At 50.3% G+C, this 18,212-nt stretch overlaps 1 protein-coding gene across 1 annotated transcript in view; it reads right to left on the bottom strand.

Annotated features, from left to right (window-relative positions):
• Nucleotides 1–3,093: 3,093 nt before the first annotated feature.
• LOC311353627 (rho GTPase-activating protein 39-like) overlaps nucleotides 3,094–18,212 on the bottom strand; it is a gene marked incomplete at both ends in the record, with an annotated part of 45,702 nt that continues 30,583 nt past the window's right edge. Inside the window, 10 exons of the mRNA XM_084473535.1 lie at nucleotides 3,094–3,288; nucleotides 4,282–4,451; nucleotides 5,354–5,445; nucleotides 6,231–6,430; nucleotides 10,752–10,825; nucleotides 11,789–12,002; nucleotides 12,768–12,953; nucleotides 13,712–13,876; nucleotides 15,114–15,808; nucleotides 15,851–16,626. Of these exons, the coding sequence (XP_084329661.1) occupies nucleotides 3,094–3,288; nucleotides 4,282–4,451; nucleotides 5,354–5,445; nucleotides 6,231–6,430; nucleotides 10,752–10,825; nucleotides 11,789–12,002; nucleotides 12,768–12,953; nucleotides 13,712–13,876; nucleotides 15,114–15,808; nucleotides 15,851–16,626 (2,767 nt within the window). The remainder of the gene's footprint in view (nucleotides 3,289–4,281; nucleotides 4,452–5,353; nucleotides 5,446–6,230; nucleotides 6,431–10,751; nucleotides 10,826–11,788; nucleotides 12,003–12,767; nucleotides 12,954–13,711; nucleotides 13,877–15,113; nucleotides 15,809–15,850; nucleotides 16,627–18,212) is intronic.

Below are 18,212 nucleotides of genomic sequence, written 5' to 3'. Positions count from 1 at the left end.
CTTTAAAGCTTAATGTAGCAATACTGTCTTTTTAAATCTATTTTGAGTGTAAAAAATGGTATGCCTTTTATGCGTGAAGAAACAGAACTTTTTTTCTGCATGCTGACTGGTTCAATTGCTGGATCGGCTCAATACACAACATTGCTACACGTTCTATTCTATCTAAAACCTTCTCTTGCATGGACACATTCACTCACATATGCACATACGCACACACATCTCCAACCCACAACTTTAGTCACACTCCAATCATGATGTATGTTTCACAACACGTCTTGTTTTACAGATCCTCACTTCCTTAAGAAGTGAGTGGTCACAGGGGCACAAATAAACAGTTCATCCCTCGTCAAGTCATTATGTCCCTCCCCCCTTCCACTGGCAGTATACCATAGCTATGTCAAAAGAAAGACCCTCATACACAGGGGGCGGAGCCTACTGTAGTTGTGAACGCTAAAGTGGTGGTTAGAGAGGGGGGGGAGGGGTAAAGTGATAAACGTCACATTTAAGTTTAGTTACAAAAGTGTCAGCGCAGAGCTTCAAACTTTCCTGCCCTTCCAACAGACCTGTTACGGTTTAAACTACAGCCGAGGGGCTGGGGTTTAGAGGTACGGGTTAAACGAGACAAAACAGAAAGAAACACCATCTGGTAGCTTTGCAGCTGGTTGGCAGGAGCCCTGCATGGTCTTCACGCTCTTACTTTGAAAAGGCGGAATGAAGGTAGAAATGGCGGCAAACTCACCTTCAGACGTAGGAAATTCAGTGGTTCCGCAGCTGTGTTCCCACCGGCGCGTTTCACGCTTCACAATAGTTTGTAGGCCTATTTACTAGTTACTTTTTTACACAGTCTGTACATCGGTTTAATGTACATGATATATATATATTTATATATGTATATTTGTGTGGTGGTGGAGGGGGGGGGGGGGGGTGGGAATTCTGTGTGTGAGGACAAGATGAAAGAACAACTATGGTCAAAAACTTGTTTTTCTTTTTCAGTTGAACTTCCGTCTTCTGCAAGAGGTGTGTGTGTGTGTGTGTGTGTGTGTGTGTGTGTGTGTGTGTGTGTGTGTGTGTGTGTGTGTGTGTGTGTGTGTGTGTGTGTGTGTGTGTGTGTGTGTGTGTGTGTGTGTGTGTGTGTACACAGAAACGTAATCAAAACAAATGACCAAGTTCATCCCTTTTGCGTTAAGTAGATTGACAACAGTGCATCTGTACAGGCCGAAACATTCACACAAACCCACGTGTACATTAAAAGGGCCGCGTCTCAACACGGACACGTGTATAAACATGTCATTTTGAAAAAAAAAAAAAAGAAGTATATCCACACAAACACCTTTTTACTAGAAAGTGACAAATGGAGAGGAGCAATTATACATCTTTCAAAAATGCATTAAAAAGACAAATCAAATAAATACAAATAAATTACTTTTGTGGAGCTTGGGTTAAAAACCAAAGGGAACACACCCCCGAAAAACCCCTTTGACTCTAGACCACCGCGGACGGGCTGCTGTGAGGCAGGTGTGTCTGTAAACAATAGGATGGACACACGGCTTCTTCAAAACAGCTGGACGGACAGACCCACAGGACGGACACATTCGTAAATCAGTCTTTGAGAGGACTGGGGGGGGGGGGGTAGAGGTTGTTTGGGGGGCATCAATGGTCAGGTATAATGATGGCTGGGGGGGAGGTCAATGTCAATCCCTCAATACTTATAATAGCCATTCCTTCATCCATGTTAATACCATTGTGTGTGTGGACATCGTTTACTCCTCCTTCGCTTCTTATTCGCTGTTCTGCAGTACTCCTATGCTCTTCAATCGTTGTATTGAGTGTGTGTGTCTGTGTGTGTGTGTGTCTGCCAGTGAGAGGCAATCAGAAAACATTCCAGATGAAGTGTCACTGCAGCAGAACAGATCGTGACCACCATGAACTTCAGCAAGAAACAGCTCTCTGTGTGTGTGTGTGTGTGTGTGTGTGTGTGTGTGTGTGTGTGTGTGTGTGTGTGTGTGTGTGTGTGTGTGTGTTTTATTTGTTGGCAGCCGCAAATAGATTGTGTGTGTGTGTGTGTGTGTGTGTGTGTGTGTGTGTGCACGCATGTCTGTCGGCCAGGACATTGCCTCGGCACCTTCATACTTGGGTGCCCTCGGGACACAGAGCCGAGAGGGGCCCCTCCCCTGAGCCGTACACCAGCCACCCTTCTCCTCCTGGCTCTGGTCCCAGTTCAGTTCACACTGGTTTGCAGTTCTTTTTTTTATTGTTCTTCCTGGGTGGGTTAAAAAATGTGGTCAAAAGCACACCGGTGTTTTGTTGAAGAAGGCAGTGTGTTTGGTGGTCCAGACGGCTGTGTGTGTGTGTGTGTGTGTGTGTGTGTGTGTGTGTGTGTGTGTGTGTGTGTGTGTGTGTGTGAATGAGACCAGGGGGCATGCATGTGCGCGGATGTGTGTGTGTGTGTGTTGCACACCGTGTGCAATCAAAAGGTGGTTAGTGGAGGTTATTGAGCTTTCAACAACTAGAAACAAATTGGTAAAAGGCTAATGTTTCTTTTTACCCCCAGGTCATAACACGTCATGTTGTGAGCGCGTTGCTTATGTTTTTTAATTTTTTATTTTTTTAATCGTGACATCCCTGCCAATAATATATGTGTGTGTGTATATATATATATATATATATATATATATATATATATATATATATATATATATATATATATATATATATATATATATATATATATATATATATATATGTATGTGTGTGTGTGTGTGTGTGTGTGTGTGTGTGTGTGTCCTATGACTTATTGGTGCACGCACAACGCATGGTGCACCACAACGTCCCTGTACTAGGGGGGTAGGTGGTGGTGGTGGTGGTGGTGGTGGGGGGTTGTTAGCGTTAACTCAGGGCCGTCATCAGTTAGCACAGGTTGAGTGTTTGTCGTGTACACTGTCGGTCACAGAGAGGGGTGGGTGGTGGGGTGGGGGGGGGCTATAGGATCCCATCCATGAAGCTGGTGTCCAGCCGCTGGTTGGTGTGTGAGGGGTCGGTGGGGTGGGGTGGGGTGGGGTGGGGGGGGGGGCTGGTGCGGTGGGGTGGGCGGGGCTATAGGATCCCGTCCATGAAGCTGGTGTCCAGCCGCTGGATGAGCACGCGCAGGAAGGACATCTCCTTGCGCGTGTTCTCGAAGATGATGCGCGGGTCGTCCGACTGGCAGCGCAGGCAGTTGGGCGCCATCACCATGGCCAGGTTGTTGACGTCCATCTTGGTGTAGGACACGTTGGCCGCCTGGGCGAACACCTGGTGGGGCCACACACACACACACACACACGTTATGATGCGTTATGACAGCCTTCTTTATTTGTGTTGCCGTCCTCCCGATGTTTTATTTTGCGTTTCTTTCGTGTGTCGAATTGATTTGGTGATTGGTCGAGAGCCGAAACGTGTGAGTGTGGTCCCTGCTGATTGGTGGGGCCAGCAGGGTTAGGGTTTATAGATCAGCAGCGCACACACACACACACACACACACACACACACACACACACACACACACACACACACACACACACACACACACACACACACACACACACACACACACACACACACACACACACACCTCCATTTCATTTGTGCGTCTTTAGTTTAGCCGTCTTTGTTAACAGCTTAACTATAAGAATATAAAATATATATATATTTTCAGTCTAATTTCCTTTTCATGGCCATTTGTTAGTTCTTCAAAGCTGAGGTGTAATTGGCCACTATTAGAGGGCACTTTAAGGAATCCATGGACATTAACTTTGGTTCCAGTTTGAATCTGTTGTTTTCATGGTGCAGAAAGTACAGTTTATTTATAGTAACCCTGCCGCACTCAAAATAAAACCATGGGGCCAGAACCCAAAACAGGACTCTTGCCAAACATGCCCTTTCTTGTTTCGATCATTTTGTTCAAGAAAGAAAGAAATGGCACTAAGCCTTCTAATGCAAAATGGTTCCTATTCCCCCTGGATTTAAAGTGTTTGGTTACTGCTTTATGTCGAATGTTCACTCCAGTATTCATTTTATTGTTATTTTGTTATTTTCTATTTACAGTTGGGTTTTGTACAGTTGGGGTTTGATATTCTCACATTATATCTTACGCATGTACATTCATGCATGCGTAAACGTCCTCCTTATGATCCAGAGGGCAGAGCCTCTCTGACAAGCGTACAGCCATGTGCGTTACCTGTTGGCAGCGGACGAGGTGGCAGAGCACCAGCCGTGCGCGTGCGTGCGTGCGTGCGCGGGCGTTACCTGGAGGAAGCGGATGAGGTAGCACAGCACCAGCTTGTTGATGTGCGGCAGGCCCAGCACCACGTTGACCGCCGCCTCGGGGTTGTCGTAGTGCGTGATGCAGTCCTCGTAGAACTCGTGGGGGATCAGCGGCTCCTCCAGCTCCCGGTACCACAGCTTCAACAGAGACGCTAGAGAGAGAGAGAGAGAGAGAGAGAGAGAGAGAGAGAGAGAGAGAGAGAGAGAGAGAGAGAGAGAGAGAGAGAGAGAGAGAGAGAGAGAGAGAGAGAGAGAGAGAGAGAGAGAGAGAGGGAGAGAGACATGGAGAGACACATGGAGAGAGGGAGAGAGAGACATGGAGAGAGAGAGAGAGACATGGAGAGAGAGAGAGAGACATGGAGAGAGAGAGAGAGACATGGAGAGAGGGAGAGAGAGACATGGAGAGAGAGAGAGAGACATGGAGAGAGGGAGAGAGAGAGACATGGAGAGAGGGAGAGAGAGACATGGAGAGAGAGAGAGAGACATGGAGAGAGGGAGAGAGAGACATGGAGAGAGAGAGAGAGACATAGAGAGAGGGAGAGAGAGAGACATGGAGAGAGAGAGAGAGACATGGAGAGAGGGAGAGACATGGAGAGAGAGAGAGACATGGAGAGAGAGAGGGAGAGAGACATGGAGAGAGGGAGAGAGGCATGGAGACAGAGACAGAGAGACACAGAGAGACACAGAGGGAGAGAGATTTAACAGATCTTCTGTTTAATCTGATTGATAATCTCTTTTCTTCCACACCAATGTTTTCTTTATTACCCGGTCATATTAAAATCATTTCTTAGTTATTTCTCGCTATTGCTTTGGCAATAACTAAAATGCCAATAAAGCATTTTTATTTGAAATTCACTTTTGAGCGAGATGGAGACGGCGAACGCTGAGTGCAGACACTCAACATAGCTGTGAATCATGGGGGTGCTCAATAAGGGAAGAACACAACAACAACAACGATGAACCAAGTAACGCTAAGTAACTGTAAGTAAGTGGCTCCAGTAACTCAAACAACATGTGCTCCGGGTGCGCCTCTGCTCTCCAGAGAGAGACGTACCGGGGATGTGGGGGTCCTCCAGGCCGGTGGGGATCTTCCACTGGTCCACCTGCAGCTTCAGGGCGTTCACCTCGTCGATGTCCCCGGGAACCCTGGGATGGGGACACAGAGGACGGGTGAGGGCTGAGGGGGGGGGGGCCTCCTACAACAACAGGCCTGACACAGAGGACGGGTGAGGGCTGAGGGGGGGGGGGCCTCCTACAACAGGCCTGTCACAGAGGAGCCTGACTGCAGACCAGTGATGGACTGGGAGCAAAAAACGGCCCGGGCATTTGCGCACGGACACAATGGTTGACGTTGACCGTTGTGTCCGTGATTGGCCGGCCCAAACGGCCCACGAGATGCCAAACGGCCCACGAGAAGCCGCGGCCCTTCTGGCATCTGCCCAAATGCCCAGTCCGTCACTGCTGCAGACCCGTGTGCCCCACAGCCGTGGAAGTGCACACGATCTGATGGAGGAGGACACGGATACACCGATAGAAATGTGCCCTCAAGAGACCCTGGGATGGAACTCATTGCGTTCTTCTTCTGCAAATGGACACGGCATTGAAATGCCGTAAAATAAGCATGCAAGTAAGTAAGCATAACTACTATTCTAATAATCACAAATACAAAAATGTGAACAAATTGTTAGGCAGATGTATGATAGAACTATAGGGAAAAAAGATATACGATACACATTTTCAAAAACAAATAATTTAATAAATAATCGTCCAATTATTAAGGAATAAAAATAGAAATCAATAAATTGGACACATTTATGCCTTGACTATTTGGAACCAATTCATACATTAGTGGAGGATTCTGTCCGGTTTGGGGCTCCCACACCTAAAACGTCCCCCCCAGGTAGCCCCGAGTCCCCCAGTGAGCTGCGTACCTGAAGATGCCCTCCGTCTGGTCCCCGTTGAGCCCCAGCACCTCCTCAGAGAGCCGCGTCTGGACCCAGGGCAGCTGGCGCTCGGGGTAGCGCTCCGTCTGCAGCACCATCACCTCCTCCAGCGACGAGCCGAACATGGAGGGGCTGAAGATGGCGTTCTGCGCGTGCTTGATCTCCTCCAGGCACGGCTTCTGCACGCCCTGCCGTCCGTGTGGAAAACAAGGTGTGCTGTAAGCAGCTGCTCGGCTGCGAGGGAGGAGCCGTTTCAGAGCGCCCCCCCGCCCCCCTCACTCAATTCTGACCAATCAGGGCATCTTTTCCGTGATTGGTCCGGGGATTTCATCTGACCCGTCAATCAGAGGTGCAATGCTCTTCTCGATGGCGCAGAAACGTAAGGGAGGGAGGAGACATTTGTTTGGTTGTTTGTTATTTTTTACATTGTGCACTCTCTAAAACCCTCACATTATTTTCCACAATAGTAATTATAATAGGAATAATAGTAATCATTTCTTCACCTGAAAAGTGGGGCCCCTTGGCCCAAAATGCAACAGTGTGCTTCCTCCCCTGACAAGAACTCAATGTGCAAAGCCACAGTTTCCCCGGTCACATGACAACCACACATTGACTATCGACGCCCTCGGTGAGCGGAGGCGTGTAATCCCCTCAATGGCCGCGGTTACATGGTCGGACCAGATCGACTTATCATGGCTTAAGCCATATAACGATGTTGCCACTCGACGGGGGGGCTGTCACTTGTCTGAGTGTACACACATCGGATGAGATTGGAATAATGGTCGGAGACCTGGCTGACTCCGCTACGCTAGGTGGCGCTGTAGCCCTTTCAACAAGTGGTACTAGAGCCACTTCCGGTTCACAGCTACGTAAAAGCAACAACAAACTATCTGGCGGCATACAAACAAAGACGGCGTACGAGGAGTTTGACGAGGCAACAGTAGCGTACATTTTGTGCATTTTTCACTGTATAATTCTTGCACTTGGTGCAGAATGAACTGGGTCCCCTCGTCCGTCCAGAAGTGTGTTGCTGATTTCGTCTAAGCCATGGTATGGTTTGACCTTTCCGGCAACAACACTACTATTTATTAGGTTGTCTCCTTCCACTTCCGGGTGAAATCCCCGGCCGAAATTCTCGGGCATGCGCAGGACGCAAACTCCCGGCAATACGATACGGTCGAGTATACATGCAGGTAGATAGCCGCCTATGACCGGCTCAAGCCCAGCTATCCCATCGACTTCGCAAATCCGGTCCTGAGACGATCCTTTTGGCGAAGCAGATAGAATAAACCTGTTTACATGAATCCAATCTTTATTCAATACGTTCATTACACGATTATGCTCCAGCGTGTAAACGCAGTCACTAAGTAGTGCAGGGGATTGGCAGGTCAAACCCACGAGGTACTACGGCACAATCAAGTCGGGAACGAGGGGGGAAGAAAAGAGCCCACTGCTCCTTTCCCCCCCATGGCCAGAAGGGGAGCTATATTTAGAGAAGGAGGTCGATGAGATAAGAGGAGCCATGCGCCCGCCTCCTCCCTCCAAGTCTGTCGTGGAGAGACCCCACCGACAGCGCGTTCATCTGCTGTGAAAGGTTAGCAGGTTAATAGCCGTCACACACCCAGAGCCCTTCAGGGACCGGGTTGGTGTTAGTGTGTTACGGTGTGTGGGTGTATGTAAAACCGCTGTGTGACAACCTGCCTCTATTAATACCCTGTGGGGACTGCTGGCACAGGCAGGGCAGACACTGTGCCAAAGCACCCCAGCGCTGTTATCACTGCAGCTACATCCATGATGCATCCATTAGCCATGCCGCGCTCATGCACACACGCACACAAGTACACACACACGCTTATTTTTGGATTGCATTCCCCTTGTATGATGTTGCCATGTTTGACAAGCGCTCTATTCCCCCTGGTGGAGCGTTTGTATACTACACATACAACCTTGATATCGATTGTTGCACATGTCCGTTGTGCATCACACATTGTGTAATACAACTAATAAATGAGACATGACAGAAATGTGCTTGATTGTACTGAAGTGCAGTGCTTGCAGTGCAGTGCTGCAGCCAAGTCTCCCCATCAAATCACGTGGAATAGTAAGAGAGCACCAGAGAGAGGGGTGTCTGGTTCGGGGTCAGCTGCCCTAACATGAGCTGGGTCTTTAATCTACAAATGATAACACTTGGATTGCGCATTTAATCAAAAACGTTGAAGCCAGCGCCACAATCTTTAAGCCTCTCTCTCGACAACGTTTGCCAACGGGATTCGACTGGAGGGTTTGCGTTGGCGTTTTTCCCCAACACCGCGTCCCAGATGTGCCGATCGCCTCTAAGCCGCGGTGGATAGAACGACCCTTTCGACCTCGGAGTCGGATGAATCGACTCATTACCATGCGAGACGGATGCCCCATGTTAGAGGGCATGTATCCACTAACAAGCCCTGTCACAACACATCACAGCGGGACAAAGACAACTTGATTTGGCTTCCCTCCGCACTTCATCAACCACCCATGACTGGAATTGGCCCTGTTCTCGTGGTCCTCTGTTCAACAGGTTTCGTCGCTGGTCTCAGATCACTCATCAGACTTTATATGAATACCCTAAATTCTGTAGACAGAGAAGCTCAATTCTATGCAAAGGGGGTGTTTCACTTTGTTTTGCTTCATATTTTTTCTCAACCAATGATGCAGTGGCAGCTGCTGGTCTTTCAAAGAGGGGAAGCTCATCATATAAATTGGCAATTTATGTATATATATGTAAATTATGCTCTCTGTTCCTTTTCAAGAAAATGCTATATCATACCAACTAGCTTTCTTTTCCACTGACTTGACCAGTGTCCTCTCAATGGCCAGCAGAGCTAGGCTGCTTAAACGGCCTTGGTCCATTGTGTTACGGGTGTAGGACTTGAGCCGCTTTACACAGGAGCTCCTTTCTACACCTGCACATGTAGCTCTAGAGGCATTGCACTGTCCAACTCCATATCTTTAAGGAACACCAAGAAATCACACAGCTTTCCTCTGTCACCCTGCAAGTCCTGATCTGAATACAGGACTTGAAGTTCAGACCTCAGGCTCCCTGAATCAAAGTGATGGCCAACTACCAAAATTATACTAGACTTGAACAAGGAAATGTGGGAATTATGTTAAACTGAAGCAAGGAATTGTGTGAATAAGTGTATGAAATGTATGATGAAAATTGTCTAGCAATTTCACCAAGCAAATATCAAGAAATAGGTTGCAGTTCGTTTTTCGGCTCGCTTGCAAAATCCGCAATGGGACTGAGGAATGAATACAGCTCCGGCGACTTTTTATAGTTCAAAATCGTTGTAAATCAAACGGCAACTCAGTCTTTCGCAAACCCTCCGATCATCACGCAGAAGTCCAGCGTCCAGGCCAGCCCACTCCTCCATTCACCCCCAGTGACGCTGAGCGTCCGTGGGAGGGACATAATCACAGCATTATCCAATGACTGTCGACGCACTAAAAAAAGCTGTTCTATGCCGCCCCATTGAAGTGGATGGACGCTGAGCTTCAACAAGCAAATGCACTGTGACGCTACGGGAATGTATGAGAAGGAAATCGAGTCAGTCGACCTGCGATAAGCAGCTGATTCCGAACTAACTCGTCTTCGAGACGTGTTCTAACGCATTTTTAGTCAATGAAATGTTAACACAACAGTATATATTTGACCATTTAATTTTTGAAATTTTAGGGGAAGCTGAGCTTCCCTTGCAGTGGCGAGAAATCACCACTGCAATGATGTCAATGGAGGCAGGTCTCTGTGAGTGCATGATTGGCTAACAGATAACACCAACCAGCACTAGTAAACTCTTCCCGGTGGGAAGACAAGCTAAAACATCCTGTCCTGACTTCACCGTTCTTAGACAATGTGTCGGTAAAAGGAATCTCCTTCTGAATGCTTCACCCACTTGCTTCAAAGAGTATCTCCTCAAAATACTATCTGAGTAACGAAACAGGAAACAAGGTGTGACTTGGCCCCTCTCAGTTCTTGGTTTCCGGCCCAGACTCTGTGCCTTCTCCCCCCAGAAGTTATGCTAACATAATTGGACTGCTGAAGCCAAGATGACAGTTTAACTGACAATCTTGGCCATGTTACATAGACCAATGTCTGCCAGACATGGGTATTACAGACAACAGCGTATGATAACAATAACAATAGACTTTATTCACCTATTGGCCATATAAGTGAGTTGGGTGGGGAAAGCTTCTAGAATCTTTGGGGGAACCATGACAAGCCAATGGAATGCATTCTAAATTCTACCTGGATGGGGAATGGAAAGTGGAATTCAAAATATTGCATTGAGTTGTCATGGTTTCAAAAGACTTAATGCTTCCCCTCCTGACTAAACAATATGGCCGCTCAATAAAGAGCCCATATGAAGCCCTTTTGGAGAGAACTGGAAGGTAGGCATAGCAACCCACCATTCTCAGGCAGTAGAGGATGCTGGTAATCTGGTTGGAAACAGCGTCATAGATCGTACATACCTTCTTGGCCCCGGTTAGTGCAGCCTTGGTGAGTTTACGGTAGCAGTATTTGGCGTAACTGCTGATGGCCACTCCTGCATCAAAAAAGGAAAAAACCCATTATTTATTATAAGCCAACTCCTTGCTTCTTTATTGATGAAAAAAGCCAGGATGATTAGAGAGGGAGGTTGTACAGTAAAACCCTCCAGTGAAGTCTGTGCTGGAGTCTGTAGTTCAAATATTTGTGTTTTTCTTCATAAATCCACACCATTATCATCATTGATTTGGTTGATTAAATACATAGTAGTACATAGTATTTGTCTTTATTGCTGCCTGTGTTTTCCATGTGCTGGAAAATACACCTATTCTGCAAGCTGTGTGACCCACACTTTCTGAAATTGGGCTGTGAAAAGGAGGTGACCCTTCTTTATTTTTGTTTCTTTCCCGATGTGGCTGCAGTGACCCATGAGGACTATGATGAGAGAAACGGGGGAGGAGGAGGGAGGCAGAGACTCAAAGCCTATTGGCAGAGAGCTACCTGTTGCTTTCCTTTGAGTGCGTGTCCTTTTGTTTGTAACCCTCACAAACACCAGTACTCTGTCAGTGTAGTTTGTGGAGCGTGGGCATGACAATGATACTAGTCCAATACACAGCATTTTTTTTCACTGCTCTCATACTCATTATATGCATTACATATTAACTTCACAGCTGCCTGTGTGTGCGTGTGGTCAAAGGCTTCTTACTCACCGTTCTCCACAGTAGGGAGGGTTAGATCAAAGCCTTGTCTCTCTATCTAGTCAAGGCAACTTTATTTATATAGCACTTTTCACACACGAGGCAGACTCAAAGTGCTTCACATTGAAACATCGTCATACAAGGAAATAATAAAATAAAATAGATAAGTAAGAAAACAAAGGCAAAGTAAAAAAAATGCATTGTAGGAAGTATGCAACGTATTTAAGATTTAGCAGAAACCTAAAGCAAACATAGAAGTCTTCAGACTTGTTCTAAAATCTGTGTCTGTCCGTCCGTCCGTCCATCCAACCACACCCACCCACCCTTGGTGTCGTTGAGGGGGTCCGTGTGGCGGCAGATGTAGCCCTCCAGGTAGGCGTGGAAGCGGGGCGTGGGGGGGAAGAAGGCCAGGCAGATGGCCATGAGCTCCCAGCCCCGCTCCAGGCTGTCGTAGCGGAAGTTCTCCGTGGTCTGGCGACACAGCTGGATGTAGAGCTCGTCGCGCAGGCCCTGGCTGCTCCAGCCGCGCACCACCACCTGGCCAGAGAGCGCGCTGTTAGGGGTTACTCATGCAGGGAGGCTCTCGTCGATGCACCACGTGTCATTACGCAACGCACAGGCGTAATGACACGTGGTGGCCGGGCCGTCGCTGCAGCCGCCCGGCGTGAGGCCGTTTTAGGAGGGTGTTTCAGACCGATAGTTAAAGGTGACACGTTATACCACGTTATACCAGGTGTGAGTGTGGTTAGTGGTTAGTGGTTGAAAATCGGCCTCTTCTGACATCACAAGTGGGCGTGTCCACCTAGATGTGGATGGATAGATCAGTCCACCAGCCTACCCAGTGGACTCTAGCAAACATTGCTCCTCTATCCGTCACACATCCAGGTGGACACGCCCACTTGTGATGTCAGAAGAGGCAGATTTTCAAAACGGCTTGTAACGGCTAATCCCACTCACACCTGGTGGTATAATATGTCACCTTTGAAAAAGAAATCGCAATAGCATGCTTGTTTGGTTTTGCAAATATTTTTTTATATTTTTTTTTTGATTTTTTAGCCTTAAAACATTTCAACCTTCCTGGGAAATGATGTTCCCACAACAAAAACATGTGCTCCGCTATAAACAACAGGATTCCAATCCTTTCTTGGGGTAAGAAAGCTTAAATATGCACTTTGTTCTCTGGGCATCGCCGAGTCCTGCACACAGTGCAGGATGACCGGCCTGTCAGGTTGATGCATGGTGTGGGCAATACTGCCTTCAGACCACACTCCCACATCCAAAACGCCACGCGGAGCCACTGACCTCCAGGGCCACGACGAGGGGCTCGGTCTTGGAGCGGCGGTCCCCCATGAAGGTCTGGATGAGCTTGAAGATGTCCACGGCCTCCCGCTTCACGTTGCGGTCCGACGTGACGATCATGGGCTTCTTGATGGGCTCGCTGCTCCACGCCAGCATGTTGGCGATGGACACCTTCCTCCGGAACAGACCCTGAGAGAGGGAGGGAGGGAGGGAGGGGCAGAGAGGGAGGGACCAAGAGAGAGAGACGGAGAGGGAGGGACCAAGAGAGAGAGACCGAGAGGGAGAGACCGAGAGGGAGGGACAGAGAGGGAGGGACCAAGAGGGAGGGACCAAGAGAGAAAGACCGAGAGGGAGGGACAGAGAGGGAGGGACCAAGAGGGAGGGACCAAGAGAGAGAGACCAAGAGGGAGAGACCGAGAGGGAGGGACGGAGAGGGAGGGACCAAGAGAGAGAGACCGAGAGGGAGGGACAAAGAGGGAGGGACCAAGAGAGAGAGACAGAGAGGGAGGGACGGAGAGGGACATAACAGATGTTAGACAGCCCGATGAGTTGGCCTTATTCACCAAGCAGCCGTCCTGGTTAAAAAAGCTAGCATGTAGAACCAAGATGGCCGCATGGGTAAGAGGCCTATAGGGGGAGGCATGTGTAGGCAGCGGAGGGAAAGGGGGAAGACGTGGTCATAGAGTATCGTGTCTGACAGGTATAAACGATGATGCATGAAAAAGTGACGACATTCATCTTTATTAACTATGTAACAATTACAATATATATTTTTTAGAAACAACGAAAAATGTTCAATGGTGTATGCAAGAACCCATATGAAAACAATGTATGCAAGCATGTTGAGAGGGTTTGCCACACATAAAGAGGATGCACACTATACACAGGCATGTGCATAAGAGAGCAAGTGAGTGAGTGAGTGAGTGTGTGTGTGTTCTCTGGAGCACCTGTGTGTGTTTGTTAAAGTGCTTAGAGGCCCAGTTCTCGATGTCCGTCTCGGAGGACGGCTTCCTCAGGGTGAACTCTGGGAAGACTCCGCAGCTGGCGCTGGGCATCATGTTGCGGGCGTTTCTACTGGCCTCAAACTGGGCACACGCTCCCAGGTCCTCAGACTGGGGGGAGAGAGAGAGAGAGACAGGGAGGGAGAGAGACAGGGAGGGAGAGAGACAGGAATGGAGAGAGAGAGTTGGGTGAGAGGGAAAACAGATTACAAAACCAATTATTGCAGATCTATTGTTGTTCAGCTTTTAAAAATGTAATCTTGGTGTGCAGAAGCAGACCAAGAAAAATATACATTTACATATCAAAACAAACATTTACAAAGTGCTTAATGGTGTACAGATGGACGTCTGTTTAAGTTTTCCAAAGTATTTGTAGAAGTTACTCCTGAACTAGAGCTAAAGTACTAATTAATCAACTGCTGGCTTCCTGAAATCAATGGAGTCTTATCGCAGCCAATGTCCTGCTACTTCAGCATTTATGTGGAGCAGTCTACGGCAATTACCCAGAAACCACCAGCACAGCAGGCCTGTGGGTGGTCGTGTGTGTGTGTGTTTGTGTGCGTGCGTGTATGCTTGTGTGTGTTTGTGTGTTTGATTAACCATCATTCATTTGTCAATTCAAAAAGTGGCATAAAAGTAATGACACACAACTGCTTCAATGCATTTCTGCATTGTCAACATTTGCTAGAAATATACACAAAGGGTCACTTTCAAAACACATTGTTGTGTTTATTTTTTTAAAATAAAATAAAAAAGACCATGAACTGAGATACTACAGTGTGAAGGCCCCTTATCAGATTGACAGCGGCTTTCAGCGTTATATAAGTGAGTGTGTGTGTGTGACCAAGTGAGTCAGCGTTCAACAAACATGGATAACACTCAAACGACGGGGTGTCGCTGTGGCTTGTTTAGGAGCAGAGCCCGCACTTTGTGATGGATCCTGTCACCGTGTGAGGAGGAACAAGGCATGAATTCACACATGACAGGACACAGATCACCACCGGCCCAAGCCTGTAGAGGGTGTGACCTGTGAGGGGTGCAGGAAGGGTGGAGGAAGGGGGGAGGAAGTATGGATGAAGGCTGGAGGGAGGGTGTTACCTGTCAGGGGTGGAGGAAGGGTGGAGGAAGGCTGGGAGGGAGGGCGTTACCTGTGAGGGGTGGAGGAAGGGTGGAGGAAGGCTGGGAGGGAGGGCGTTACCTGTCAGGGGTGGAGGAAGGGTGGAGGAAGGCTGGGAGGGAGGGCGTTACCTGTGAGGGGTGGAGGAAGGGTGGAGGAAGGCTGGGAGGGAGGGCGTTACCTGTGAGGGGTGGAGGAAGGGTGGAGGGAGGCTGGGAGGGAGGGCGTTACCTGTGAGGGGTGGAGGAAGGGCTCCGGGGAGGCCAGGCTGGTCTGCACCGACAGGCTCTTCTCCAGCAGCGCCTGGGGGAAGCCGAGGCGGTCGAAGGTGCTGCGCTTCCAGTGGTGGTGGTGGTGGTGCAGGTGGCCGTCGCTCTGGGCCAGCGCCTCGTCCTCGCTCAGCGCCCGCACCACCGGCCCGGGCAGCGGGCCCGGCAGCGCGCCGTCGCTCTCGTAGCCGTCGCCCTTGCAGCCGCCCAGCGCCACCATGGCGGCGGAGCCCCCCACCCCGGGGCCCGAGTCCCAGCTGCTGCGCTGCTTCAGCACCTGCTGCGCCTCCCAGGCCAGCCGCGCCTGGGCCAGCATGGCCTCCGAGAGCGTGCCCGCCGTGCCGCGCTCCGCCTCCCCGCCGCAGCGCCCCAGCTCCTGGGGCAGCGACGGCTTGCGGCTCTTGCGCTTGCGGTTGCTGCCCGGCGAGAAGGGCCCGCCTCCGCCTCCTCCTCCTCCTCCTCCTCCGGCCCCCGTGGAAGAGGAGGAGGAGGCGGTCATGGAGTGGTTGTGCGCCGACGACGACCAGGAGATGGAGTCCTCGTAGAGCAGCCGGCCGCCGTCCCCCTCGCCGCCGTAGTCCAGCAGCAGCCGCGGGTCCCGGATGAGGGACTGGCTGTGCTGCAGCGTGTAGGACCCCCCGTAGGAGGAGCTGCTGTAGCCCCCGGGTACCGCGCCACCGCCGCCGCCGCCGCCGCCACCTCCTCCTCCCCCTCCCCCGGTGGTGCCGTAGCGCAGCAGGCGGTCGGCGGTGCGGAAGCGCGGGCTGCAGGAGGACTGCTCCACGTACACCAGCTGCTTGACGTACTCCTTGCCCGCCGGGCTGTACTCCAGGCTCTGGCTCTTCTCGGGGCACTTCTGCCGGGTCAGCACCAGCTGGCCGTACGGCGAGGTGCCCTGCTTGGGCGAGTGGTAGAGCGGCGACGGCGACTTGCGGGCGGGCGAGCGGCCCGCCGCCGTGCCGTAGTAGGCGGCGCCGACGGGGTCCGACGCCAGGTGCATGATGTCGGAGGGCGGCTCCTCGTAGATGGGCGGGGAGCCGTAGTCGGCCGGCGGCTCCTCGTAGAGTGGCGGGTCGTAGGCGTAGCGCGGCGACGCCGGCTGCGAGTCGGAGCCCGAGGGCCGGCGGTAGGTGCCGCCGCCGCCCATCTCCGCCCGCTTGAGGAAGGGCGACTGCTGGCGCCGCTCGCCGTAGGGCACGGGCGAGCCGCCGTCCGGGTCCGAGGAGGAGGTGGCGCTGGCCGGGGGGTTGCTGCCACCGCCGCCGCCGCCGGAGGAGCGGCGGGTGCGGGGGCCCGTCCCGCAGCCTCCTCCTCCTCCTCCTCCGCCCCCCCCGGCGGGGGCGTCGATGGGGTTAGGCGGGGGGTCGCAGGGGGAGTAGCCGTTGCCCTGGTGGGACAGGAAGCTGGGCTCCCGGTCCGTCACCTTGATCAGCATGCGCTCCTTGGTGCCGGTGTTCCATCGGAAGGGAGACGTCCTGCAGGAGAGGAGGGGAGAGGAGAGAGGGAGGAGAGAGGAGAGAGGAAGGGAAGGAAGGGAGGACAAAACGAAGAATAAAAAGGAGGGGAGACAGAAACAAAGCAATTGAATTAATTGGATTCTCTACAAGAACAAAAAAACTAAAGACAAAGAGCTTTCTTGTCAAGATCGATAGTGCGGCAGCAGCCTTTATCTCCACAGGCGTACCTTGGGGGAGATAGTGAGACCCAGGGACATACAGAGTGTTGCAACTTAAAGCAGAGCAAAAAAAATACTGTAGAAATGAACACTGCGATAATCTAGGAATAAGATGATTCCACGTGCTCTCCGGATGCCGATGCCGACTGTGTGGCGTGAACTCAATTTATAAATGGACTCGATAATGAAGAGCCGTTGGAAAAATAATGAACCCACCGCATTGAACTTAATGACAACTACAAAGAGAGAGTTGCGCAGAGTTGCATACCAAGTAGCCACGTACGTCCAGCATAAAAGAGGGCTGGTAATCGCCACTTCAAGGGGATGCGGTAACTCACTGTGTCCACAAAAAAATGGGCTTGGACTGGAGGATGTATTATTCAGGTTAAAAGGTCATCGATCCTAAGGTGGCAATGTAACTACCGGTACAGTGATTGATGATGTTTCAGCGCTCGGCCCTTATAATCTGGTGTAGTAGCAATTTGAAAACAACAGGGGATACAAAGCTCTTCCTAAAAGTCCATCATACAAGCAGTGGCAGACGCTTCATTCTTCCAAATAGATTGTCATGAGGAAGTCAGACTCAATTTTTCGGCCAAAGAGTGAAGCCGATTCATTTTCCAAAAACACAAAAAACTGGGTTTTTTAAAATCACAGTTTGAGCTCAAACTATACTTGACAGTGAAGGCGGTCAGCATGCCAAAGTATTAGATAACCGCCAGGGATTGCTGCAATTACTCAATAAACTCAAAGCCCTACATTCAAGAGGTAGCACTGCGCGCTAACTGTGCCCGTTCCTGGAGAGAGTAATGTGTAAACAGCTTGAAACAATACAATGAATAGAGGTGGTCGGGTCTCCAAGCCCCAGTATTTCTGCTGACAGTGCCTGGCCCCTGGCAGAGGAGCCCGTTTAAAACCCTCGGCTCAGCTGCAGCCGTCACCGATAATATAGCCTCCAGTCTCCCCCTGCGCCTCGCCACACAACGCCTTTTTGTACTCTTTAAACCCTTCCTCTTGGTGACACCAGGAGAAGAATAGGTGAGGAAGAGAGCCAGGGATGTAGAGGGCATTAGAAGAGGAGAAGAAAAGAAAGAAGAAGATGGAAGGTGTGAAATTGATTCCTGGATCCCCTGCGTTCCCCCCCGCTTCCTCAAAATGGTTTCACTGTTGGGCCCGGTGGTCTGAAGAGCTGTGCTCAACAGTGGGAAGAGAGCTCATGTCTGAGGGAGAGAATGGGAGGTGTGCGTTTCCATTTCTCTCTCTAATCTCTCTCACACACACACACACACACACACACACACACACACACACACACACACACACACACACACACACACACACACACACACACACACACACACACACACACACACACACACACACACA

The sequence above is a fragment of the Micromesistius poutassou genome, assembly GCF_964030765.1.
Source record: "Micromesistius poutassou genome assembly, chromosome: 9".
Classification (NCBI taxonomy): domain Eukaryota; kingdom Metazoa; phylum Chordata; class Actinopteri; order Gadiformes; family Gadidae; genus Micromesistius; species Micromesistius poutassou.
Note: the sequence above shows the minus strand (reverse complement) of the source record. Positions and strands in the feature narration are given on the sequence as shown.